The sequence below is a fragment of the Heterocephalus glaber genome, unplaced genomic scaffold (genome assembly GCF_053883595.1).
Source record: "Heterocephalus glaber isolate CG9 unplaced genomic scaffold, H.glaber_assembly_v1.0 deba00000347, whole genome shotgun sequence".
In the NCBI taxonomy this organism is placed as follows: domain Eukaryota; kingdom Metazoa; phylum Chordata; class Mammalia; order Rodentia; family Bathyergidae; genus Heterocephalus; species Heterocephalus glaber.
Window position 1 is genome coordinate 63817266 of NW_028258143.1, and position 27577 is coordinate 63844842.

Below are 27577 nucleotides of genomic sequence, written 5' to 3' on the forward strand. Positions count from 1 at the left end.
TACTAATGTAGCAGTGTTGCTCTGGATTCCTAACCTCACATTTCTGTGCAGAATCTTCTGACCATTTTCTAATTGTGGTCACATCTGGCCTCCCAGATTCTTTGTCCATCTTGTATTGTTGTAAAAGAACACCCAAGGCTGAGTGATTTGTAATGAACAGAAATTTACTGGCTAATTGTTTTAGAGGCTGGGTGGTCCAGAGTCCAAAGGCCAACACCTGGAGAAAGTTTTCTTGTTGCCTCTTTCATACTGAAAGGGAAAAGAGAGGATGAGAGAGAACATAAAAGCGAGGTGAACTCCTCTTTTTCTCCATTAAGTTTATTGGTACATTTTAGGTATAGAGCACAGTTGCATTCATCATTGGGATCTTGTACCTGTACATGATGTATCTTAGTTCTTATTTTTTCCCCATTCCCCTGCCCTCCCTTCAACCCCTCCACTCCTCCCTATTTACAAAGATTTTGCTTCCATTTTTTCCTTTTCTCATATTTTTTCCTTTTTCTTCTTTCCTTTCCCCTACCTTTCCCACTTCCCCTACTCCTTTAGACCTTTTCTTCCTATTTCACATTATCAGTTATACGTTTTGTTCCTTATTTACACTTTTAGTTTCTCACACCAGAGAAACTATTTGGTATTTACACGTGTGTCCTGTTTATTTCACTTAAAAGCATGGCCTCAATGTGCATCCATTTAGTTATAAATGTCTCTAGTTTCTCATTCTTTATGGCTGAGTAGTACTCCATTTTATTAAAAAAAAAAAACAACAAAAAAAAACACATCTTTATCCAGTCTCCAGTTGATGGGCAATTGGGCTGTTTCCAACTCTTCCTTTTTAACAAATATGTGTTGGAGACAGCAGGGCTGGAAGGTTCTTCAGGCCTTCAAGAGGTGAGAGAACAACTGGTCTTGATTTCCTAAGTCAGTAAAATACTCTCTAGCAATTGTTCTGACATCCCATCTTCTTTTTCTTTCTTTTTTTTGGCATTTTTTGGGGGGGTACTGAGAATCACACTCGGGAACTTTTTCTTAACAAATATTATACAAAGTGAGGCTGAAATGTGAAATGAATATTTATATCTTTAAAATTTATTACAGTAAATGACACATTGCTATGAATCCCCCTCCATTACCACCCCACCCTTCAGACATTTTAAACGCACTAACACCGTCATTCTTGTCACTTTCTAAAGCAGTTCTGGAAATCCTCTTTCATGAGTGTCTTTATGAGAGTTGATAAAACATATGGTGAATGCTGCTGATGATTGCCATTCAATATATATATATTTACTATACACATATTTATATATATAGTAAAAAATAAAACAAATTCCAAGTTTTACAAATAGAAACAAGATTAATATCTTATATTTTTTACTCTACTTCTATAGATGCAAATATGTTTGATTATATTGTAAAATATTGGGATATCATTTTAAAGAACAATAATGTAATCCAAAAATTACATAGATTTTACAGTTCTTAACATGATTACTAATAGCCGCATAGTATGTCCTTATCAAATTGAGCCATGACTCAACGGTTCTTCAATTTCTGCCCATTTAAGTTGCTCATGTGTTTTCTTAAATAATAGTGTTATTATCTTTTGCAATCAGGTTGCGATTGCTCTCTCTATACAATTAAAGGTCTTATCCAGATTTTTGTTAGCAAATTTTCAAAGCCTTCTATTGTAGGAGGAACTTAGTCACTGCCATCCTGTGCCAATTCAATTTGACCATCATTCATGAGCACTTATAATGCACGAGACACTTCTGATCCAGCACTTAAGAAAATGAACTCAATGGTTGGAAAATCAGTTTTAGACATAACACACACTGATTGCAAAGACTTTTATATTAGAACTTGAATGAGATTTTTGTCCACAAAGAGAACCTTGAGTTAATGGAATCTAAAGAATGAGAGGCCTTGGGGAAAGATATTGTTCAGATCTGATATGCCATTAAGAGATTAGATGCTTTTAATGCTGCCGGGAGAAAAGTCCAAATGATACAAATTCATGATAGTAAAGAGAAAAGAATTTTTAAAAAGAGTCTTCCACAGAATCATTCAGCATAATGCCATTGATTAAATAATGACTACAAGGAAATTACACCTTAAAGTGTGATAGCATCCACTAGAATATTTTAACCTCCTCTAAAGAAATATATTTGCTAACATTCTAATACAACTCTGTGTATAATGTCTTTCAAGAGAGCTAAATTGATTCAGCAAATGGAGGTAGTGATTGAGCTGTAACTCTTTGAGAGTATTACCTCTATGTGAGGTAAAAAGCCTACTTAGATGTTTCAAAAGCCATTGAAAGTAGTTCTTAATAGAAACAACTCTCTGGTATTCCAATGAAGCTTCAAACCCATGGAAATAGTAACAGTGGGTAATATATTAACTAACTATGAAATATGAAACTATGAGGTTATGATCAGAATAAAAGGTGAATGTTTACATTTTAAAAATTGTATTACAAAAAAAATTGTATTACAGAAAAGGCACATTGCCATTAATGTCCCTCAAAATACTCCACCTTGGTTGAATACATTTATCCTATTATTCTCAACAATTTTGGAAAGTCTTCTTTCATGAATGTCCTTTGTTGCACTGCCTAGGCTGCCTTGCTGTCCTAAATTGACTCACAATGTTTACTTTTATGGTCCTTTTGACTTTAAGGAAGAGCCAGCAGTTATACAGTACCAGATCCAGTGAAAAAAATGGATGAAGATACACAGTAATGTTTTTACTTGACATCTTGCAGTTACTGTCTGATCAATGTTGGATGATCACAAAATGTGCAAATTTTTAAATTTAAAACTGTATTATAGTAAAAGATGTATTGTCATTAATCCCCCTCAACACTCTCCCCTTCACATTGAACATACTTATCCCATCATTCATGTCTTTTAGTGAGATAAGATTTTCTAATTTAAGTATTCTTTATCTTTGGATCATCCCTTGTGTTAATAGAAGTGTTGAAACAAATCAGTAATTAATTTCCTTATAATAGAAAACACTTAAATTAATTCTTATTATTGATCTAAACATATTTTATTTAGTGCAAACTCCATTTTAAAATATGATCTTAGAAACATATATCTCACAATGTAAGAATTAGAAGGAACTTTAGATATCATCCAAGGATACAGGGGTCTAAGAATATAAAGAGAATTTTCAAGGGACACATCTACCAAGCAAATACATTAAAATTACATTAATTTTAAGTACCCATCTTGACTGGGTCTTCTATTGGGGGGATCTAATTTTTTTAGTTCTTTTATAGTCTAGATATTAGCCCTCTATCTGGGACATAACTGGCAAAATTTTTCTGCCCATTCTGTAGGTTCTCAATTCATTCTGTTGATTGCTTCCTTTCCTGTGTTGAAGATTTTAGTTCAACATATTCCCTTTGGTTGATTCTTGTTATTAAATCTTGAAAAGTTAGGGTTCTGTTCAGGGAGACTGTCTCTATGCCGACGTCTTCAAAATTTTATCAACTTTTTTTCTCCCAGGAGATTCAGTATTTCTGTTTTTATATGTTGGTCTTCAATCCATTGTGAATTGATTTTAGTACAAGGTGAAAGGTACAGGTTAGATTCATTCTTCTGCACAAGGATAAAGTTTTCCCAGCAACACTTGTTGATTTTTTTGTCAAGCATAAGTTATAAACTCTGTCAAAATTTAGATAGCTGAATGTGTCTGGGAATACTTTGCATTCTCTCTTCTATTTGGTTGAGGAATATGTCTGGGCTTTTTTTCTCTTTATCAGTACCATGATGTTTGTATTACTTCAGCTTTGTGGTTTAATTTGACAGCTCATGTACAAATGGCCAATAAATATATGCAAAATTTTTAGCATTTTTGAACATTATGGGAATGCAAGTTAAAATAACACTGACATTCCACCTTACTCCAATGGTAGTGGCTATTATCAGGGATTCAACAAACAACAAATCCTGGCAAAATTGTGGAGGAAAAAAGGAATCTTCCACTTTGTTGGTAGGAATGTAAGCTTATACAGTGGTTGTGACAATCAGTATGGTGATTCCTCCAAAAATTAAAATTAGAAATTCCATTCAACCCAGTTGTACCTCTCCTGGGTATCTTTTCAAAAGATCTAAAGTCATCGTGTTACAGTATTTTGTCCATACTCATGTTTACAGCAGCACAAATGACAAGTATTAAATTATGGAAGTGGCCTATATGCCCACGATCAGATGCATGGTTAAAGAAAATGTGATAAACACACACACACACACACACACACACACACACAAACACTATGGAGTACTACTCAGTCATAAAGAGGTTGTGTAGATGGGAAGGGGAAGTAAAAATGGGTTAAGATGCAATATGTATTTGTATCAATTCCTCAAATTGAATGTAATTACCTTAAAAATATATATTGTATATGGATACTGATATATGCAATATGCCAATCAGGTACATATAATAAAATTTTAAAAAGAAAATTACATTCAACTGGAAATAGGAGAAAACTCAAAGTTTGCTTGATATTTTCAAACTAAATAGGCAATCCCTCCAAAATTAAAAGCTGTAATTCAAAGATGCTGTCAGGTTTTATCTTAGTATCTTGGCCTCTGCCAAACTAAAAGACACAATTTAATAATGGCTGCTGCCCATCAGTGACTCACAATTAAAAATGATAGAGAGAAGCATGACAGCACATTATAGAACAAAACAGGGAATATTTTTCTCATGAGAATTTTCTTTTTCCTTTCTCCCTCATATCCCCTCTCTCTCTCTCTCTCTCTCTCTCTCTCTCTCTCTCTCTCATCTCCACTGCAGAGACATGTGCTTACAATTCAATTACATAATAAAAAGTGTTGAGTTAACCACTTTATTTAAGGAATAATCAGCATTTTTATTATTTTAATTCAGTACCTTTTTCTTCCTCTGTGGAATTCTATTAATGAAGTGGAAGGACGTAATATGTAATGTTAAATCAAATTGCAATGTGCAACCTCAGACATCACAACATCACAATAGAATGTTTACCTTCAGGACAAAGTCTTTATTGGCCAGGGGTTCTCCAGAGAAACAAAATTAGGCGTGTGTGTGTGTGTGTGTGTGTGTGTGTGTGTGAGAGAGAGAGAGAGAGAGAGAGAGAGAGAGAGAGAGAGAGAGAGAGAGAGAGATTAAGGAATTGGTACATACAGGTGATAATTATAAGTGCTGACAAATTCAGCCTGCCGATCTGGGTACCAGGCAGGAAACCTAGAGAACAGAGGAGCTTGTATCTCCAGTCTGAAGGTGGTCTGGACCTGGAGGTATAATTATTTACTTCTTTGGAAGATCTCAGTCTATTCTCTGAAGTCCTTCATTTGATTGAACAAGGTCCACCTGTATTGTGGAAGGTTATCTATTTTACTAAGAGTCATCTGATTTAAATGTTACATGACATTAAAATATCTTCACAGCAAAATCTACACTGGTGTTTGCCTTACTGTCTGAATACTGTGGCAGTCAAATTTCACACATATAATAGCCCATCGAAAGTCAAATTTTTGTTAACTTGACACCCATACACATCCTGAAACCATACTTAATCCTGAAATAAGCCCAAAGCAGGATGACACTCTACCTAACACGATGATGTTAATATCCTGCATAATCTGAAAACACACTAACCCTTTCCCCAAAATGGAAAGCAAAGTCATAAGATGATGCTTACTCTTCCTCTTAGTACATTGCAACTTATATACTATGATGTAACATTAGAAACAATAAAATACTGTGTTGTAATTTGATTCATGTTATACAATACAAGGATAAAGGAGTAAAGAGAACATAAATATGCATAAGTGCAGCTATATCTACATGTTGCTATCTATATCTATATAGTTGGCCCTCTGTGCCTGTGGGCTCCACATCTGTGGATAAAATAAAACCTGGGTCTAAACTTGGAACTCGATCAGTTCATCATGGTTCATTTCCCAGTGTGATGACCCAAATCTTCATTCCTAATTATGGGTCCTTTCTGAATAGAATTATAATTTTCCATTTGCTTCAAACACAGAACATAACTCTACTATGCAATTTCTTAAGATGAGGTCTTCTGAATTCCACATATAATCTTCCTGCCTGCAGCATGGAGTAGCAGTACCCTCTCTTTTATGTGTATGATTCAGTGGCATGAGGAGACAGAAGTGCCTGGATAACAGTCTTAACTTCCGGTTCAGTGGTATCATCGAGATGCCCCCTTGTGACAGATTCCTAGCTTTGGAACTAAGACCTCTGGTTTTGCAGAACACAAGTATGTGGGACACTAAGCAAAAAGTTTGCTAGAAGTAGGTCATGAGGGGAAATAGAGACGGGTGCCACTGTCAAGCTTTCTCACTCACTGATCCCCAGAACCATGGGTCTTGGCTACAGGAGTCAGAACCATATACTGACCCGGAGCTTACGCAGCCTTTTGGAGCAACTTTCCTCAGCCCTGCATGGTATCGCCACTGATCTGGGGCCTTAATTCAGCTTTCAAAAGACTCCTGATGCCTAACAGAACACCTGTTTCAGCGTGGGGGAAACAGGGCAAGACTGGTAAATGTGATGCTCATGGATTCATTGCTGGACTCTATTTGCCGTGAAGTGAACTCTAACTAGAGCAATGCTAAGCAGATACCACAACTGTGCATAAGGCATCATGTGAGAAAATAGATGGTGGGTTGGGGCAACATTGTGTGCAGGGAGAGCAAGTCCATATCTAGAGGAAATTTGTATTTTAGAAAGAACATAATGCCACCACTTCAATGATAGAAGCGGTCCACTGTAGTCAGCCTGCCACCAGGTAGCTCTCTGATCGTGCTAGGGAAGGATGATGCACTGAATCAGGATCGCTCTTGATCTCTGCTGTTGGGAGATAGCACCCTGCAGTGGCCACAGCCATATCAGCCTTGGAGAATGGAAGCCCATGTTGCTAAGTCCGTGCATGACCTCCACCCCCCGACTACCGTGGCACTTAGTTCATAAGCCCATTGGGTGCTGATAGCTGTGGCTGGGAAAGGATGATGACTGCTCTCCAGAGGACAGGTCATCTTCTCTAATTTGTTATTAACATCTTGTTCTGCTGAGGTGACCCTTTAGCTAGCATTCTCATGGAACTCATGTCTCTCCATGTGTCTTGCCCAGAGAACGCTGTACAGATACCCAGCCCTCTCTGTCACTCTCTCTCCAATCATGATCCTCCCATGTCCCTAACCAGCCACTTGACCCACTTTCCTCAACTCATGACCTGACACATAATTCCCATCTGGCTATTTATTCTTCCAAGGAAAATGAACACGCAGATTTAATGCTTGAAGTTCTGCCCTTCAAGGATTTACTTTCATTACTATCCTTCAGGAATGTCCCAGTAAAGAACTTAGAGCTGCAGCTGTCAACTGTGAGATGGTAATATGCCCAGATTTTCTCATCCTCTGTGAACTGTCACCCAGTGTTGTGGTTTAAATAACTCTTCTTTCCCCATATTTTGTAAACTCACAGCACGAGAGTATCAACTTAATCAAATAGGCACTATGGACTAGGACCAGTGATCAAAACCAAACTGACCTGAAATCCACTATACCTTTCACTCTGGCTATCCTCTCTGCCTGGAGGGTTTTTTTCCTGAGATATCTTTTTTTTTCTTTACTTTGTATACATCTTTGCTCAATGTCATCAACTCAAAGTGATCTTGCATGGTCAAAACAACCTAAGAGCATTCCCAAAGAATCATGCCTTGATATAATTCACTTTGGGGTGGATGGAACCTGTGACTTGATTCCAAATCATAAAATATGAGAGTCGTGGGATGCCACTCTATTACTCGGTAGCTTTGTATACATTATCATACATAGAACTTCACCTTAGCACATTGGAGAGGGGAATTCTTGCTGACGTTGAAGAGGCTGTCATGTTTGAAGAAAGCTTGTGAGAGGCCCCTGGGGCATGAAACTGCCTGCAGCCTCTAGATGTTGAATGGCTCTGGCCAGAAAGCACATATCTCAGTCTGACAAATACAAGGTCATGAACTCTGGCAACAATTTTAGGACACTTGTAAAAAGATTCTTTTTAATTCCTAGAGAAGCTTCTAGATGAAAATACAGCCAGAAAATACTTTTATTCAACAAAGGACAGACAGGCAAACTGACTCATAAAAACAAATTCGTAATAATATGTGCTACTTTAAGAAGATGAATTTATAGTTATTTGTCACACAAAACAATTGAAAATTAGTAAGCCTTTCCTAGCTATTGTATTGGAAATAGCTGTCCTTATTCTAGACACCTACCTGGCAGCCCTCTCTTTGTTTAATCCTCGTGGATTTTCACTATTATGCCATGCAGCTAACAAACTTATAGGCTTTAAAGGCTATATCAACTATGATGTAAATGTCATAAGAAAAGTAGAAGTTTTTTTTTCTTCTTTGACACAAGTATGTCAATGGTGATTAGAAAAGCACCTGACAAATATTGGACATTTGGTTAAAGATAAATTAATGTATGTATCACAGCCAAGCCAAGCCAGCCAGCCCTGAGGAGTTAGACAGCTGGACTGACATGGAGTAGAATAAATACAGGAGGAAAATCACAGGGCATGTTCCAGGAAATCCTGATTCCAATGTTTGTTCTACCACTTGCGATAATTCTGGAAAAGTCTAAAATTTGCTTGGCTTCAATCTTATAATTTCCAAATATGAATAATAATGCAAGCCTTGTATTCTGTATGTTATTTTCAAACCCAAGGTATTATCCAGAATACACTTAATGCATTTCAAGGAATAACATCAGTCCTAAATAAAGAAATGAACAGGGTACATATGTATGTAAGAATTGTATCTACGATCAAGTTAAAAAATGAGTGATGCTGTCAAGCACAAGGTGTGGTACAGACTATATGTTGAAAGGAGCAAAAAAATAATGTAAAGTTCTGGAGTGCTGTTTGTGAAACAATAAAAGCCTCAGAAAGATCATATACAAATAGTTTTTTGCAGCAATTCAAGTTGTAAGAGCCGATGTTGCGATTGGACAGTTACATTAGGCATAAAAATGTTTATGAAAATTTGGTTTTAAATTGTAAAACAATGTAGCTGACATACATGTTTAAGCACAAAGTGATAAATAATCACACAGAGTAATAGATTTTCTCTCATTGTTGTCCAGAAGCTATTCTTCCTCTCCCTCCTTCTTCTTGTATCAATTACTGATTAGTCAGTCACTCAACTTCATCCATTAACCTGGGACCCTGGGACAAAGTTCGTCTGACACTTCCAAATCCATGGGTTTCCTGAGACTGTATCTGAAAACTAATCTTGATTTGTCTAGTGTTGCTTTGCTCTCCATAGAGCTGATAGTAGTAAATTAGTGAAGACATAGAGAAGGGTTTCTGAGAAGCTACCATTCCAAGAAATCCTGGATCTCTGTGCTTTGTTATTTGCTACTTGCATATTTCCAAAGAATACATTGAATTATGTGCCATTGCCCAATCCCTGCTGACTGACATTTCTGTTCTGACATTTTTCACTAAGAATTTTTTTGAGTAATCCTCAATAAACTATCAAGGAAGCTTTACCCCTGATATTTCCCAAAACTCATAAGTATTACCTTCTGTATTTATTTATGTGAAAATTAAGTTACATTATTTTTGTTTGGAATTCTCAAACAAATGAATTTAACTTCTGTTAGTTACCTTTAAAAATTAGTCCCTAAAGAGAATATTGAGTTTATGCACAAAAAATTACAGGAAGGGATACTACAATGTGTGAATTCTAGCCTTAACTCTCTTCAAACTTTGTTCAGATCAATATGCTCTGGAGCTGATCATCAAAGTACTAAGTAGTCTGGTTAACCTTGCTATCAGGAAGTCTAAGCCTAAGAAAAGTATGTGTCCATTTATGAATGAGATTAGTAAGAATGCTGGGATGTAGCTTGGTGCTTTGTCTGGACAACCGCAACAAGACTGAGATTATATGCTTTAGATACACACTGTTATCTCCATCAGCCAAATGCAACAGTTAGTTATATTGGAGACATTACAACTGGTGTTCAGTAACTGACTGACTCCTTGATATTCAGCTATTCCATCAATGGAAACAGACTAATTCAAGTCATAACATTTAATTTGAAAGAAGAATTAGTAAAGTGGTGGCACTTTATATACTTGCTTCAAAAACAAAGCTTTGCTTTTCATTCAAAGCAATACACTTTTTAATAAAATGTAAGCCTACTAGTTTTGATCCTATGTTAATATATATAACTGTTTACTATATATATTTACATAATAGATGTTAACTTTTATACTAAATATTTTGGTAAAAGAATAGTAAAGTCTGTATTTTTTGTTTGCTGTCTCCCATACCCCAAAATTATTAGTAGGAAATAATATCATACCTGTTAAAATAAAACTATGTAGTCTCTCTTGTTACTTTTGCTGACTTGTGTGTGCCATGTTGTTTCTGCTCTGCCATGCCTGTTTGTAATCTCTACCTTGGAGTTGGCTGATTATGGACTGAAATCTCTACTAACTAACAGTGAGAACTAACAATTATAGAGCACCAAGGAGCAGAGCCGCCCCCAGCACCAAGGAGGTGAGCCTTCCGGGCCACCATACTACTGCCCTCTGTGCCAAGGAACACATCCACCCCGAGCGCTGAGGAGGAGGCTTCCAGGCCACCGTGTCAGCACCTCCAGTGCCTAGGAGCAGAGGCCCCCCAGTGCCAGGGAGGTGAGCTATGCAGGCACCAGCAGCACACAATCCCCCCCCCCATACTTGAAATGTTTCAACTCTTCAATGAAATTGAAATGGAAGCAATACTCCCAAATTCATTCCTGGAAGCAAGCATCACCTTGATCCTCAAAGCAGAAAAAGACCCACCCAAGAAAGAGAACTATAGGCCAATCTCACTAATTAACATAGATGCAAAAATCCTTAAAAAGATACTGGCAAATAGAATACAGAAGATCATCAAGAAGATCATACATCCTGACCAAGTGGGATTCATCCCAGGGATGCAGGGATGGTTCAACATACACAAATCAATAAATGTAATGCACTATATCAATAGAGCCAAGGACAAAAATCATATGATTATCTCAATAGCTGCAAAAAAAGCATTAGACAAAATCCAACACTCATTTATGATACAAACCCTACAAAAAATTGGAATAGACGGTCTCTACCTCAAACTGATAAAAACCATCTGTGAAAAACCAACAGCCAATATCATTCTAAATGGTCAAAAACTGAAATCCTTCACCCTAAAATCAGGAACAAGAAAAATGTCCACTATCACCCTTCCTATTCAATATAGTTTTGAAAACATTACCCAAAGCAATTAGAAAAGAGAAAGAAACAAAAGGAATAAAGATAGGAAATGAAGAAGGCAAATTGACATTATTTGCAGATGACATGATGCTCTATATAGAAGACCCCAAGAACTCCACCAAAAGTCTTCCAGACTTAATAACCAAATTCGGTAAAGTAGCTGGATACAAGGTCAACACACAAAAATCAATAGCTTTCCTCTACACAAATGACAGACTCACTGAGAGAGAAAAAGGGCAAATAATTCCTTTCATAATAGCATCCAAAAAACTGAAATACCTAGGAATCAACCTAAAGAAAGAAATCAAAGACCTCTTTTCTGCAAACTATGGCACTCTGAACAGAGAGATTGAAGATGATATCAGAAAATGGACAGACATCCCCTGCTCCTAGGTAGGAAGGATTAATATAGTGAAAATGGCCATACTTCCAAAACTGCTATGTGGATTCAATGCAATCCCAATTGAAATTCTAGCAGCATACTTCATGGACCTTGAGAAACCAATCCACAAAATCATATGGACCAAGAAGAGACCTAGAATAGCAAAAGCAATTCTAGGCAACAGAGACAGGGCCGGGGGTATCACAATCTCCAACTTGAAACTCTACTACAAAGCTACTGTGATAAAAACTGCATGGTCCTGGTAAAGAAACACACCCAAGTACCAGTGGAACAGATTAAAAGATGCAGAAACAACGCCAGACACACTCAGCCACCTCATCTTCAAAAAGGAGCCAAACACCCTCACTAGAGGAAAGATAGCCTCTTTAACAAATGGTGCTAAAAAAACTGGGTTTCAACTTTCCAAAGATTAAAACTAGACCTATAGCTCTCACCATGCACTAAACTAAAATAGAAATGGATTAAAGATCTAAATATTAAAACAGAAATGCTGAAACAGCTGGAAGAGAGGTTAGGTGGAACTCTTGAAGACATTGGTGTAGGAAAAGATTTTATGAACAAAACCTCAGTTGCCCATGAACTAGCACAAACAATCAACAAGTTGGATCTCTTCCTATTAAAAAGCACAGCAAGAGAAACCACCAACAGTGTGAGGAGACAACCCACAATGTGGGAAAAAATTTTCACCTACTGTTCCCCAGACAAAGGTCTACTATCTAAAATACATAAAGAACTTAAAAAAAATCAGACCTCCCAAATTTAAAGACCCAGTCCAAAAATGGGCATCTGAAATGAACAGACATTTCTCTGACAAAGGAGTACAAATAGCAAATAAGCATATGAAAAAATATTCAACATCACTGGTCATTCAAGAGATGCAAATGAAAAGAACACTGAGATTCCATCTCACCCCAGAAAGAATGGCTGCTATCATGAAATCATCAATAACAAGTGCTGGTGGATCTGTGGGGAAAGAGGAACCCTTCTCCACTACTATTGGGAGTGCAGACTGGTGCAACCACTGTGGAAATCAGTATGGAGATACCTCAAAGAACTAGGACTGGAAGGCTCATCTGACCCTGCTGTTCCCCTGCTGCGGATCTTCCCCAAAGAATTCAAAGACTCTTAGCACAGTGATATATGTGCACCCATGTTCATAGCAGCACAATTTGTAATTGCTAAAACTTGGAAACAGCCCAAATGCCCATCAACTGGAGACTGGATAAAGAAAATGTGGGGGTTTTTCATAAAATAGAATACTACTCAGCCATAAAAACAATAAATTAGAGACATTTATAGCTAAATGAATGCACATTGAGGCGATACTCTTAAGTGAAATAAATAGGACATACATGTGTAAATACCAAACAGCTTCTCTAGTTGAGTAACTGAAAGTAAAAATAAGGACTAAAAGGTATAATAGATAATGTGAATTAGGAAGAAAAGGGGCAAAGTAGAGGGGGAAGAGGAGGGGTAGGGGAAAGGAAAGAAGGGAATGGAATTAATATAAGAAAATGAAAAAATGGAAACAAAGTCTTTGTAAATAGGGAGGGATGGAGGAGTTGAAGGGAGGGCAAGGGAATGGGGAAGAAATAAGAACCAAGAGAGATTATGCAAAGCTGCAAATTTCCAATGATGAATGTCATTATATTATATACCTAAAATATACCAATAAAATTAATTTTTAAAAACTATGTAGACATAAATAATATAGTAATAAAATATTCCTTAATGATTAGCTCTTTCACTGATATTGCAACTTATCCTTTTCTTTAGTTCCCTTGGCACTTTAATTCTGTGAATTATTTATGTTAAAAAACTTAGTTCTATTACCTTTCACATTTTCCTTTAGCAATCTTCTTGTATCACCCAAGAATTCTAGCATTCACCTCTCTTGACTGGCTATCTGGTTCCTGTAAAGGCGGGCATCATTTCTGTGTACAGGAAATACAGGAGACGAATATGACAGATAAGATCCTTGTGGTTTGCTTAGACCATATTATGCATAATTCTCATTAGCTCTGCATGTACACCACAGCGTTCATATTTTGTACAGGAATATTGTTTGGAATAGGGTTGGGGATTTAGCTCAGTAGTTCTGCCGCCTGCTTTGCAAGCACAAAGTCCGGAGTTCAATCCCTTGCACAAAAAGAAAGAAAGAAAGAAAGAAAGAAAGAAAGAAAGAAAGAAAGAAAGAAAGAAAGAAAGAAAGAAAGAAGGAAGGAAGAAGGGAAGGAGGAAGGAAGGAAGGAGGAAGGAAGGAAAGAAAGAAAGAAAGAGAAAGAAAGGAAGGAAGGAAGGAAGGAAGGAAGGAAGGAAGGAAGGAAGGAAGATGCTCCTATCCCTGTTTGTACGAAATGTTTTATTTTCTGAAATACCCTCCTATGCCCAATGTCTAACCTTTCTTCTTCAGGCTAATACTCTACATTATTCAAGACTCAACTCAGATCTCCCTTCCCAGATAGCCCTTCTTGGTGTTTTTTTAATATCCCTGCCTGCCCTTATATGGACCTGTAAGAATAATTCAGTTAGTGATATAGCTTGCTAAGTGTGTTCTCTCCCTATTTCTGCAAAATGCACATAAACACACATACATACACACACAAATTCATGTACACACATTTGCCCACACGTATGTTCAGAGACAAAAGTAATGACAGTAAAACTACTTTTTACAATTCCCAGCCATTGGGGCTGGGGTTTTAGCTCAGTGGTTCTGCCACCTGCCTCACAAGTGCAAGGACCTGAGTTCGATCACTGGTACCAAAAAAAAAAAAAAATTCCCAGTCATTGGACAGTGTGATTATTGCCCCAAATTGCCCTTTGGTTCTTGATATAACTTCATCTTTGAAAAGTACAATGAACAGGACTCATAATTACTAAAACTGAGAAGTAAAAATTTCGTGACCTATTACACTGTAATTCTAGATATGCTTTTAAGATCAAAAGAATTTAATTCATATCCTAAAATCATAGCTCCTTTTGATAGTCATATCAATGTAATAATATCAAAGTTTAACTTTATATGATATGCATGCAGTTTAGATATTGATAAAATGGTCTATCTTCCATCTAAATTCTATGCTGGAAAAATTTCTGCGAAAATATGTCAGTGCAAGAAAGCATTCTTAAAACATAATTATAATATAATTATAATTAATCTAGATATGTCAAGAGATACAGATAGATGTGTAAATATATATGTAATATGTAAATATATGCACATACTTTCCGTAAAACTCATTAAACTGTTAGAAATCACTTGAATCTGATGCTATGTACATGTTCTATATGTCTTAAAATATATGATGCTATGTAAATGAAATTATGACATACAATTCAGGATCACCAAGTGCCTAATATTATTTAGTCAGAATAAGTAACTTTTAAAGTGGTCCATTGAAAGTTTCTATTTTGGAAGTTATAGACTGTTCACATAATAATTTAATAAAAATTTATTGAGTAGGTATTTTGCATACCAGACATATTCTAAACTTCTGGTATATATCAATGTATCTGTATACAGCACATATAAAAACAATTTTTAGTAGCTTCATTAAAATAGACTAGTATAATCTTAGTTTCTTAGACTACTACTCTAATCAGAATCCCCAAGCAACATGAACCACTGAGAAAAAATACTACTTTAATCAGTTTTACTAACTTTACACTGTCTCCATGAGAAATGGCAGTGAAAATATTTGCAGCATGGGACAATTTTGATGTCCCTTATATGATACCACACTTGATTACTTATTAATTCCACTTAAGTCTCTATGCTGTATTTCTGCCCTTCAACCTCAAAAATAAAATCCTCTAATACAATGGAAAAATAATGTCCTCAATAATAAGAATTTTCAGAAAAATAATAATTTTTTCCCAGGGTCATAAATTATTTGGGGAATGGCCTGATATTTGAGGAGTTGTTTTAAATCATGCCCATAGAGAACTGCATTATGGAATAACATGAAATATTTACTCTTAGAAAATATGAAAATGACCAGAGAATTTCCTTGTATCGAATACAACAAAGTATGAGGGATTTTATCATATATAACTGGAATGCACAGGTCAACTAAATTAGTTTGAAACTTAGTGATTTATAAAACTCTAATGCATCATGTGAATTAGGCAGAGAAACTTAGCAGACAATAATCAATAAAAAGAGATAAAAGTTTTCAATTTCAATTTACCTCAGGCATAGATATATATTTCACAGCAATGTAATAATATGTTTGGCATTTTCACAAGGCAAAGTGGAAGAAAATATTTCTGCTAGCAGCGGGTTTTCATGCATGTTTTGTTTCTTCTTTGATGAGGACAAAGAAAATTCCAACAACAATGAAACTTTAAAAAGGGCCACAGACCCAAAAACTATTAATCATTTTCATATTTTTTAATAGAGGCTCAAAGAACTGAAACAAAGGGAATTTGCTCGAAATGTAGCATCCAAATCCAGGAAGGATGTAAGAAAACAGGAAAAGGCCCTCCAGCGTCTGCACAAGCTGGCTGAGCTAAGAAAGGAAAGTGTGTGGTGAGTATGCAGCGAAATGTTAAGTTTTCCTAAAATATGACAGAAAAAGGGTTGGGGGAGTTGGAAATAAAAGGCACCAATCTATTTATTTCTGTACCCAGAGTGAGGCACACGTGTCTTCATGGCATTCTGTAGGCTGTAAATAGTAATTTGAATTTGAATTTGACGCAAACACCTGTTTAATGCTCTTTCAATAAAAAACTAAAATTACTATAATTTTGGTTTGTAAAAACTAAATTTCTCATTATGCTGTTACTTAAGCTATCATAATTGAAAGCTAACCCATTTCTTGATGAATTCAAAACATTTGTTGAAGAAGAGAGGTCCTGTCTTATAACCTTTGTTACAAAAGAAGTTTTAAGAGCAATTTATTTTAAATGAAAAATTTATTGGAAATTATCTTTCAAAGTTAAAACAAGGGTCAGGAAGATGTTGTGTACTTCCAAAGTAATTCAAAATTAGTTTCACTGTGAACAAAGCTAGACTGTTAGAAGTTCACAGCTATTTTTTTGGTGACAGTCATGCTGGGTAGTCCAGACTGGCCTTGAACTTGGATTGTGATCCTATTGTTCAGCCTCAGAGGGCTGGGATTACTGGCGTGCACCACCATGTCTCACTAGATGCTCAGAACTCTTAAACTTTGACCTGCTTCTCACAGTGAGCAGCTGCTATAATTCAGACCTTGCAATCCTAGGCATGGCAATGTTATCAAAATAAGATCACTTTTTTTTTTCCCAGGAAATAAAATCTCTCATTACTGTCTGTATCAAAGTTATTTTATATCGAATGTATTTTATAATGAAAAGGGTTCTGGGATATATTGACCTATCAAAACATATCACAAAAGTGTTATGGGATATATCAACATATTTTAAGGATGCCAAAAATTAACAAAATCAAAGTAAAATTTAAAAGATTTTAGAGTCTTGTATGGAACTGTTATAAAAAATGAATATAATTGCTATTTAGTTATACTAACCAGATACACTTACTCTGTGGAAACAAGTGGAAAATTGTTCAAGTGCAAGTTAATGCTATAGAGAATCACAGGACCTATGTAATTTAATGTTCTAGAAGTGGCATTTGCAGATATATTGAGAAGTCTAGTTAATGATGTATTACAAACAAGAATATGTGCTTTTTACCTAAATTACTATCCTTAGTATAGAGTACATATTTCACTTAGCGCACATACATATACACACACGCGCGCGCACACACAACTTTCCATCAGTTTTGTGCTTCTAAAAATGTGCAGATAGAAACTGATGGTGTTACTAGTAGCAGATAAGGCAAGGGCATGGTACACTTGGTGTGTGTAAATATATAAAGAAAATATTCAAATAAAAATGCTTGGGCATTTATAAATTTTAAAATACTGAATTTTTAATATAGAATGGAAAATTCTGTACAAGATAATTTTACTGTGGTACAGATAAGATTTAGGGATTTCCTACATTTATATGTTGAACAGTGTAGTTTTTTAATTCAGAAATTTCAGGATGTACTCCAATATCATAATGCAAAGTAGATATAATTCAGATCTGAAGTACTCTTTTATCCTGCATTTTATGATACAACTTACACATTCAATCTAACATTAAATATTGAACCTAGCATTTCTAAGACTGGAAGCTCTCATGTAGCTAATCCCATCTGTTAGATATCTTTGCATGACAGCAAACCAGACCTCTTGGACTGAGGTAGACTCTCAGCGAACGTTGGTTGCGTGAATATCGAGTGAACTGAATTGGTTGAACTTAAATGGTTGAACCAAATTCCCAACCTTTGTAAGTAATGATTGAGTTTCAGTTTTCAATTTCATTCCCATTTTTCACATACCATCAATGATATCAACTATTTGTGTTAAAAATAGCTTTGCTTTAGAGAATTTTACAACACCCCAAAATGTCACTGAAGAAGCCATGGAGATTTAGGAAAAAAATGGCCAAGAAGCACAGGTTTGAGCACATAGGAAGGTCCTATGCATAGCTCTTTACAGCAGCCCAGGTAATTTCAAGACAATATCTTCAAGTTAGCTCAAAAAATAAGCAGAGCAAAATGATACTGTGGCATTAGGCAAAGCATTTGCACCGTAGTAAAATAATTTTCTTACGAAGATGGGAAAATTTGAAAAAACTCAACAGCTTTGTGACAGATATAAGTGTTTGACTAATTTTCCTCCAGAGTGTTGAATTTAACATACACTTTGGTTTCTTTTTGTAGCGCTCCTGGAAGTGGCCCCATGTTCAAGTCAACAACTGTTACGGTGAGAGAAAATTGTAATGAAATCTCCCAAAGAGTTGTGGTGGATTCAGTTAATGACCAGCAAGATTCCAAATGTGCTTTGATTCAGAGCGAAGAGAATACTAAAAATGTCACCACAGTTGCTGCAGATTCCGAAACCGCAAACAGCTGTGCAGCAAAAAGAAACCCACTTGGGGACCAAGCCCAGGGAATTCACAAACACAAAGTTGGCTTCTCCTTTGCATTTCCAAAGAAAGCATTGGTGAAGCTGGAGTCCTCCGCAGCAGCCTTCTCTGAAAGCAATGATGATGTCTCTGTGGGAAAGGAATTTAGCAGAAAAAGTAGGTTTATTCCCAGTGCATGTCATCTACAACGATCTTCCCCAACAGATGCACTTTTGAGTTCTGAGGAGAAAGCTGACTCCTCCCATCCAGCAGAGGCAATGTGCACTGACAAAGGAACTGCTCAAACTCAAGACATGAAAGAAGTCTCCAGTGAAAAAGATGCATTTTTGTTGCCTTCATTTTTCCAGTTACAACTCCCTTTATGTTCTGAGGGAGACAATTGCAAAGGGTCACTCACATTAGCAGATCAAATCTCCATGGAAGGTATTACTGTCGGTGAAGAGGTACCTGTAAGTGATAACAGTTCTGAGCTGTTAAAGAATAAATCTACAATTCCCAATATGTCCAATGGGTGTCTATCTGTGGAAGCTATTGCAGCGGAAAAGGTTAAGAATAATGATGCATCCACAATTGAAACTGAAAATAACAATGATCTGGAGACACTGGGGCCTACAAATACTGAAGTGGATAATATAACCTTACCTAAAAAAACAGATCTATATAAAAGACAGTCTGAGCCATTTGTCCCTGTATTTAATAAACATGGATCAACAGTCCTGCAGTGGCCATCAGAAATGCTGGTTTACACAAGTACAGAACCTTCAATTTCCTACAGCTGTAATCCTCTCTGTTTTGACTTCAAGTCCACTAAATTAAAAAATAATCCAGATAAAAATAAGCTGCCTTTAAATGATCTTTGTGCTCAGCAGAAGGGAGAAGATCTCTGCAAGCGACCAGTTTCAGGCTGCAAGGACCTAACTACGGCAGGATTCAAAGACTGTGAAATTGGTGGTACAGAAAATGAATATACTCAGATCGTTCCTGTTTTGCCAGACAACATTCTTTCCAATATGTGTGACTCTGGAAAAAATGAGAACATGGATCAGAGGTTTAGAAATATTTCCTGTAGAATCAGGAAAACAGAAAAATATAATTTCACTAAGAATCACATAAAACAAGACTTTGTAGATGAGAAATACAACAAACTAAGGTTGAAGGATACTCATGAACTTTGGTTCCATGCAAGTAGAAGAAAGAAAAAAAGAAAGTTCTGTCAGCATCATCACCATGGGGAGAAAACCAAAGAATCAGAAACTCACTGCAAACTGGAAATGGAGAATAGCTCCACCGATAAAACCAGGAAAAATTTACTGGAAACAATTTCAGAAAAGCAACATTCAGTCACAGAGCAATTATTGGACTCACATCAGTTACCTGATAAAAGGCCTAAATCAGCATCTGAAAACTTAAATGAAAATGAAGAAATGTGTAAAACCTGGAACACTGACTACAATAATAATGAGCCTATCAGTTCTAAAAACTACTGCAAAAAGAACAGAATGGTTTTCAGCGGACAATCAAATCCAACAATGATACATTCTGGCAAGCATAATTTAACATACTCCAGAGCTTACTGTTGTTGGAAAACCAGACTGTCACGCTATAGTCAGGATCACAGATGCTTAGTTCTTCAAAATGACACAAAACACATGAGTCAGAATCAGCCTGTTAAAAGAGGTTACAATTCTCTCATGAATGAAGCAGAACGATTCCACCGAAAACGTAGACAGCATTCACATTCTTACTCTTCAGATGAAAGTTTAAATCGACAGCATTATTTACCAGAAGAATTTTTGAGGTCAGCAAGTGGTTCCGTTGCTCCCTATAAGCCTAAAAAGAAACGAAGAAGAAAAAGAAGCAGATTCCACATGGGAGGTGAAACAACACTGGATGTCAATGAAAATGCAGATTATTCAATGAAAAGGAGTCCTTCTTTAAATCACCTGGACGGGTTCATAAGTGAAGACAAAAAAGAAGGAATAAAACCTCAAGAAGTTGCAAATGCTGAAAGGAACTCTGAACAAACAGTCCAAGTAAAAGACAAATTGGCTTTACACCCTAGTAACCCCGGTTCTTCGGAAACCAGTGGTGAAGCTGAGCACTTAGTGATGGAAACCGATTCTAAGGAATCGTCAGAGGTTTCCAGTGATTCCACCACATCTGTGCATGAGGCTCATCCTCCAGCAAAAGAAACAAACAACACCACCTCGCTGGAACACAAAGAAAGAAGTGAGACTACAAATATTAATGAAAAGCAAATTCCTTCCAAGGTGCCTAATATTGAAAGGAACTTTAAACAGGCGCAGCCTAAATCATACCTTTGCCACTATGAACTGGCCGAGGCCCTTCCACAAGGGAAGATGAATGAGACCTCGACAGAGTGGCTGTGTTATAATTCAGGAATCCTTAACACACAGCCACCATTACCATTCAAAGAAGCACATGTCAGCGGTCATACATTCGTTACAGCTGAGCAAATCCTGGCTCCCTTAGCTTTACCGGAGCAAGCATTATTGATAGAAAACCATGAGAAATTCAGACCTCTACCTTGTGAGGTCTACCAGCATATTATACAGCCAAGCATGCTGGCCAACAAGGTCAGGCTCAGCTTTCCTCCCACTCCCCTCGCAGCTCCCAGCACACCCCTGCAGCCTCTGCCTCTGCAGCAGCCTTTGTGTTCTACCTCTGTGACCACCACCGTCCACCACACTGTTTTGCAGCAGCATGCAGCAGCCGCTGCAGCCGCTGCAGCAGCTGCAGCTGCAGGAACCTTTAAAGTGCTTCAGCCACACCAACAGTTTCTTTCCCAAGTCCCAGCTCTCACCAGAACATCCATACCTCAGATTTCAGTGGGGCCAATGGGACCTAGGCTTTGCCCTGGAAACCAGCCCACCTTTGTTGCCCCTCCTCAGATGCCGATCATTCCAGCCTCAGTTCTTCATTCTGGCCACCTGGCTTTTCCACCTCTACCCCATGCGCTCTTTCCTTCACTGCTTTCTCCACACCCGACTGTCATCCCTCTGCAGCCTCTCTTCTAGTCATACCTTCCAGTGGGAAGCAAATACTCACGTGAAAACCGCAGCAGCTCCATGCGTAGGTGTCAGCTAACCCATACCTGCCTATTCAACTGATGGAAATAAACTGGTCTAAGTGTGGCCTCAGTAATTTCAAATCATTTACTGTAAGTTTAATGATGCAAATAAATTATTATGTTACCGATATATAATATTATTAAAGCACTGAATAGTTTGAAAGTCAATACAATATATGCTGTATACTAAAATGATGTCTTAAGGGTATGTATAATGTACATAAATATATTTATAGTACTGTAATTTATGTTGTAAAGTATGCTCCTTGGTTTTTTTCTAATCTTTGTGTATTTGCATCTATTTAATGTTTAGACAGAGCTGATGGCACTATGTTTTGTACCATGTTCCTTGAAACTGTAAATTCAGTGAAAATACCTTGCAATAAATTTTTGTTAACTATTTAAGTAAATTAAACTTTGGCTTTTAGGTGGTGTTCACTGTTTTTAGGAGTGTGAGTCACTGTACGTGTTCTGCTAGTGCTGTTTCTTTTGTTCAGTAAAATTTCTGAATCTTCAAGGCCCTGCTGCATCAACACTTAGATGCTGCTGTCTGTCAGAATAAGTAGAACAGAAGGCCCATTTGTTTTTCATTCATTTAAATGTTGCTTATAAGAAGAATTTATTGTATTTTTTGCCCTCTATACAATAAGCCACGGAAATTTGTATTACAATGATGATAGTTTTTAAAGGGATAATAATTCATATGTATGTAAAGTCTATAGGACCCTCCCCCAAATTCTAAATCAAACATGACAAATAACCAATGAAAGTGTACTTATTGCATTTTGAATATTAAAATTCTCAATTTTTTTGCTCATTTTGAAGTGTTATAGGAAATGTACATATGTGAGTTATTGGCATCAATTAAGAAATAGGTTTCATTTTAAAAAACACTATCTAGTAAATAAAATATTGGCATATATGATATGTCAGTATAGTCTTAACTGAGCATCTAAAAGTGATTTTAAAGTGCTGCCTTCTGAGAATTTTTCTAGTAACTCAAATTGCATCATATTTTTAAATCAACCAGGAACACTTCGGCTTCTTATCAAGCTTTCAGATTCTACTATAATTTTAATGATCTCTGCATTATTATTTATTCAGGTGCTTTTGTGTGTAATGAAGCAGTGAAATAAGCAGTTAGTTATTCAATAGAAAACTAGAGAATAGTAGACTTTTTTCTAAGAAATTTTCAAGAATTCACCTGCTCCTGTCCATGCCATTTGGTAAGACAAAATCTGCATTCCTGTTGAAGTGGATTCATGTCACCAAAAATGAATGCTACAGGACTCTGTCAGCCTTGCAATGAATCTAGGCAGCAAGATGCTCAACAGAGTACCTTAAAGGACAGTAACTTGGAAGTTGTGTGATCTGAGATGTTATTTCATATGGCTACCAGATGAATTGAATTACATCAAATAATTTAGAGCAAAAAAATATCTTCCCATATCATAAAATTCAATATTGAATTCTGTTTTAAGAGACAAGGGAAAATTTTCACAACTAGTTGCCATAAAAATTGACTTAAATATTTTTTTAAAAAATGCTTGAAAAAGACCGAAGATAGCAGTTTATGATTCACAAGAAGATAAAAATAGTAAGGAAACAATTGTGCTTCAAATGCTCTGAGATAATATGTTCCCAAAATGGGAACTCAAATTGAAATGGATGATTTTTCCCCAAGCAAAATATTTGAAACTAAATTTGAAGATAAAGTCAATGGAGAATCTACTGGGAAATGCTGACCCAGTTTGTTTTAATCTGTCAGAGCAGAATTGTTCCTTCTTCTGTTAAAAAAAAACAAACAAGTGTTTGACTTTAAAATATGCAGATTTTCTTTCTTCTTTTCATTATCTTCTATCAGACTGCTTGTTCTTTTCTTACCTCTTGTTTTTATACTGTAATTACTTTTTTCCTGATTTTTTTCTCTTCTTCATATCATTGCAGGCATTATTTGTGTCTTTTTTCCTTGCTTCATATTGTCGTTTCTTTTCTCTTTTTTTTTCCAAATTATGTGGCTTTCAGAATTTTGCTGTGATTGTTAAATGATATGGTTAGGCATGTTTAACTTTTAATTGTAACAGTATATATACTTGACTTCTACGTTTATGATAGGAATTTCTGGAAAGTTTGAAGAGAAAAAGTTCTTTGTTAAGATAAACTAAAACTGAGCTTGCCAGACAGGTTGATTTGTCCTCATGGATACTGCTGGATGAACAAGAAACTCTTGCCTCAGTTAAAAACTGTCAAAGCCATTTTGATTATAAACTCAATGCTTTTCCAAATGTTAAGAACTCAAAAACATGGGTGATGAGATAGTTTGTTCATCTTTCATCTATTCTGATAACTCCAACCCTAGAATTCAGGGAATCCAATCAATAGGCAGAAGACCAACATTGAGCAGAAAAATCAAGTCAAGAAAGTGTCATCAAACAATAGAGCTCTTACTAGTACAATGGCAACAAAAGTCAAATTACTGTAACAGTCACATTCTGGAGGTAGTTAAGGATATTTGCTGATGTCTTCTCCATAAATTATATACTGAAACTGAAATTCTAATCCTTTCCAGACAGGTTGTTGTATATCCCATATACTATGGAAATTTAGATGAATCTAGCACATCTCCTACTAGTATCTCTAGTCTGCTATTTACAGGTATTTCTTACTATAATATTTGTTAATATACAAACAAATGGCTTGGAATGTAGAATGGAATCTGTCAAAAGTAAAATATATGCAACTGACAAAAATTTTACATTGGATAATAGGAAGGAAACATCCACAATTTCATCTAGCATGTGTAGGTCAATGATATTTTCTCCACCTTCTTTCATGAGTTAAATAATTAAGATTAATTGAAACTGGGCTTGACAGATGAGTTGATGGGTTTTCATGAATACACTGGCTGGACAAGAGACTTGAACCTTAGCTCCACATTGGACTATCCACAGGGTACCTCAGTTTGGATATATCCCAAGTACTTTGAGCTCAAAACTCAAACTCATGATGATACTTCAAAGGCACCAGTGAAACCTATTCTTTACCTTCAAATTCTAATCTGTGAGTACTATTACAATAAAACCTGTCACTCAAGTCATAGAATGTGATTTTATGCCTACATCAAAACACTCAATGAATCATTTTGGCTCCATCTTCTTAAATTCCTTTCAAATGTTTCCTTCTTTTCCCATTCTCTTTATAGTTCTAACCCTTATAGCCCATAAACCAATATTATAGTATTTCATGTCTCCTTTCTCCACAATTTCCTATTCTGAAAGGTCATATTCCCCATTGCTGTCTGGACTACCCCACACAAATGCAGTGTTAATATGACAGGCCCCACCTTTAAAACCTGATATGGATTCTGTTATTTTCAATATAAAGATCACAGTGCTTAGCATGCCATTGTAATTTCTGTGCTCAAGTGGATGCCAGCCTCCAACCATTCCGGCCCCCTCTGGGCCAACCATTCTAATTTAAACACTGGTGATCTCTTTAGGCTGTGTTGTTACCTTTCAATGTCTTCCCACTTCCACTTTTCTTCACATGGGTAACCATTAATGAGCTCAAACTCAACTTGGATGTCTCTTCTTACAGGAATTCTGTTCTAGAAACTCTCTTCTCCAGATAAGATTATAAAGTATTTTCTATGTTGAATATAAGCCTTCTTTAAATTCACTGGACTAAGTGCTTCTTGAGTAAATGTAGTATATGACACACACTAAACACTCGATTTATTGAATGAGGGAATAAAATAGTTGGGAAAATATAATCAAAATTTACACAGAGTACTTTATGGACTTCTAGAACTGTTATTCCTTTTTACTTCAATGTGGTCCTGAGTAAGCTGAAATCAAACTACAACTTTCCAAAAAAGCTTACAGCTTCAAGACACTCTTAAGCATTGAGAACATCTTTTATAATGAAACAGTCATTTAACATAGAACTTCAAAACCAAATATTAAAAAGGTGACTTGAATGGTTTCCTTGCTTCAGGAAGAAACCACAACCTGCTGTATCTACCTCTACCTTCTTATGTCTATCTACTTATCTACCTGTTTGCCTATACGATATGATCTACCATCTTGCCATTTCTCTGTTGTACTTGTCCATGTGTATTAACATATTATATGCCAGACGCTAAACCAACTTTTGAGATTAAAGAAATGAACAGTACACAACTGCTTTTAAATTTTTGATCAAATGAGATAGACTGAATTTATATTCACCAATGCCTACTTTCTATGTCCTGAGTTCCTCATTCCTCATAATTTATCTCCTTTCTTTCCCTCGCCTTACTTGCTTAGCTAAACCATTGTATCTTTTGTATCCTTGGAAAAGAAAGTTGCACCCAACAAGCTTCTTACCTTAGGTTTCTTACCTTCTCTCAAAACTAAAATTGGATAAAATACTACAGCTTACTTATGTCATGAGGTGAGGACAGAGATCTTGCTTCAAAGGCAGCAGTAAAGCCTGTGCATTTGGTTCAGTGTAGATGAAACCTAACTCACCCTCTGCTGGCTCTGTGCTCTGTGTCTTCCTCTCTCCATCCAGGAGAGGCGGCATTACAATGGGGGGAGGAAAACTTTTTCTCCAAACAAAGGCACCATTGCTTGTTCAGCCCAATGCCCAGGGAAAGCACCTTTTACTTATTTTCAAAGGGACCCAGCACCTGTTCTGGGCTCTCAACACTTGGAAACAGGAGCCATCAAATCTACTTGAGCCTGCAAGCTTCTGGTAGAAAACAGCATGCAGCCAGCTTTTCTGCCTGCTTAATCTCTTATACTCTTACTTTTAAAAAATTATTTTTATTGACTGTATTTTTGTGGTAATTATTGGAAAAATATACACATGCTTATGTCCTTACCTAATATATTTATTTTATTAAAATTTTGGTTCTATCTCCTTAATTTTTATTTTCTTATAAATTACTTCCTAACACTTTTCATGATCTATGTTTTTCTATTTGCACTATCTTCATACTACTTAGAATATTATGTCATATTTTTAGATTTTTTTTAAAAAAAGATCTCATATTTCAATTTAACTGAGAATTTTGTTTACTATTACAACCTTTCATATTTGGTTTGTCTTGATTATCTTTTAGACTCTCTTAATAACTTCACTGAAGGTTAATTTTGCTTAATTCTCTAATATGTATATTAGAGAACTACCAGTGGGGGACATAAGTGGGAAGACAGTAAAAGAGGAGTTTTGAAGACAAACCTCAAATGAAGCATTTAGCCTTCTCCAAAGAGGTTTTTCTCTTCTTTTCAAAGTTTGATTGTCATAACCAGCAGCCACCCAAACCTGAACTTTAAATATGTCCTGCAAGACATAGAGGCAAAATTTGTGTTATGTATAACATAATCCATTTTCTCTTGTGTCACTGGCTTAGTTCAAAAACTTGGTTTCTGTCTGGAAAACAGCCCCACTGCACAAGTCCCTTGCTTATCTTAGTTTGTTCTGTGTTTCCAGCTAAAATAGGACTATTTCCTATGTTCCTTCCTAGCTCCAGTCAACACTCTCCTGTCCTCCTACTGGTACAGGTATTTACTCCCGATTTCCCCCAGTAGATCTAACCTCTTGCACTTGCCTAAATACACATGTCCTGATCCTCCCAGTTGCTTTTGTAATTTATCTCTATACCTGGTTTTTGCCACTCCTAAATGCTTATCAATATACTCTGGATATCACCTTCCTTTTAACAAATTCTCATATGTCTAGTCTCATCCTTCATGATTTGTAACATCCTTAATGCAAGGAGAGTAAATTTTTTTAAATCTCAGATT

The 27577-nt window shown here is 36.2% G+C and overlaps 1 protein-coding gene across 1 annotated transcript in view; it reads left to right on the forward strand.

Moving 5' to 3' along the window:
* Znf804a (zinc finger protein 804A) overlaps positions 1–22200 on the forward strand; it is a 283089-nt gene extending 260889 nt beyond the window's left edge. The window contains exons 3-4 of the mRNA XM_087201409.1: positions 16132–16262; positions 18489–22200. Of these exons, the coding sequence (XP_087057535.1) occupies positions 16132–16262; positions 18489–21732 (3375 nt within the window). The 3' untranslated portion in view covers positions 21733–22200. The remainder of the gene's footprint in view (positions 1–16131; positions 16263–18488) is intronic.
* The last annotated feature ends 5377 nt before the right edge of the window (positions 22201–27577 follow it).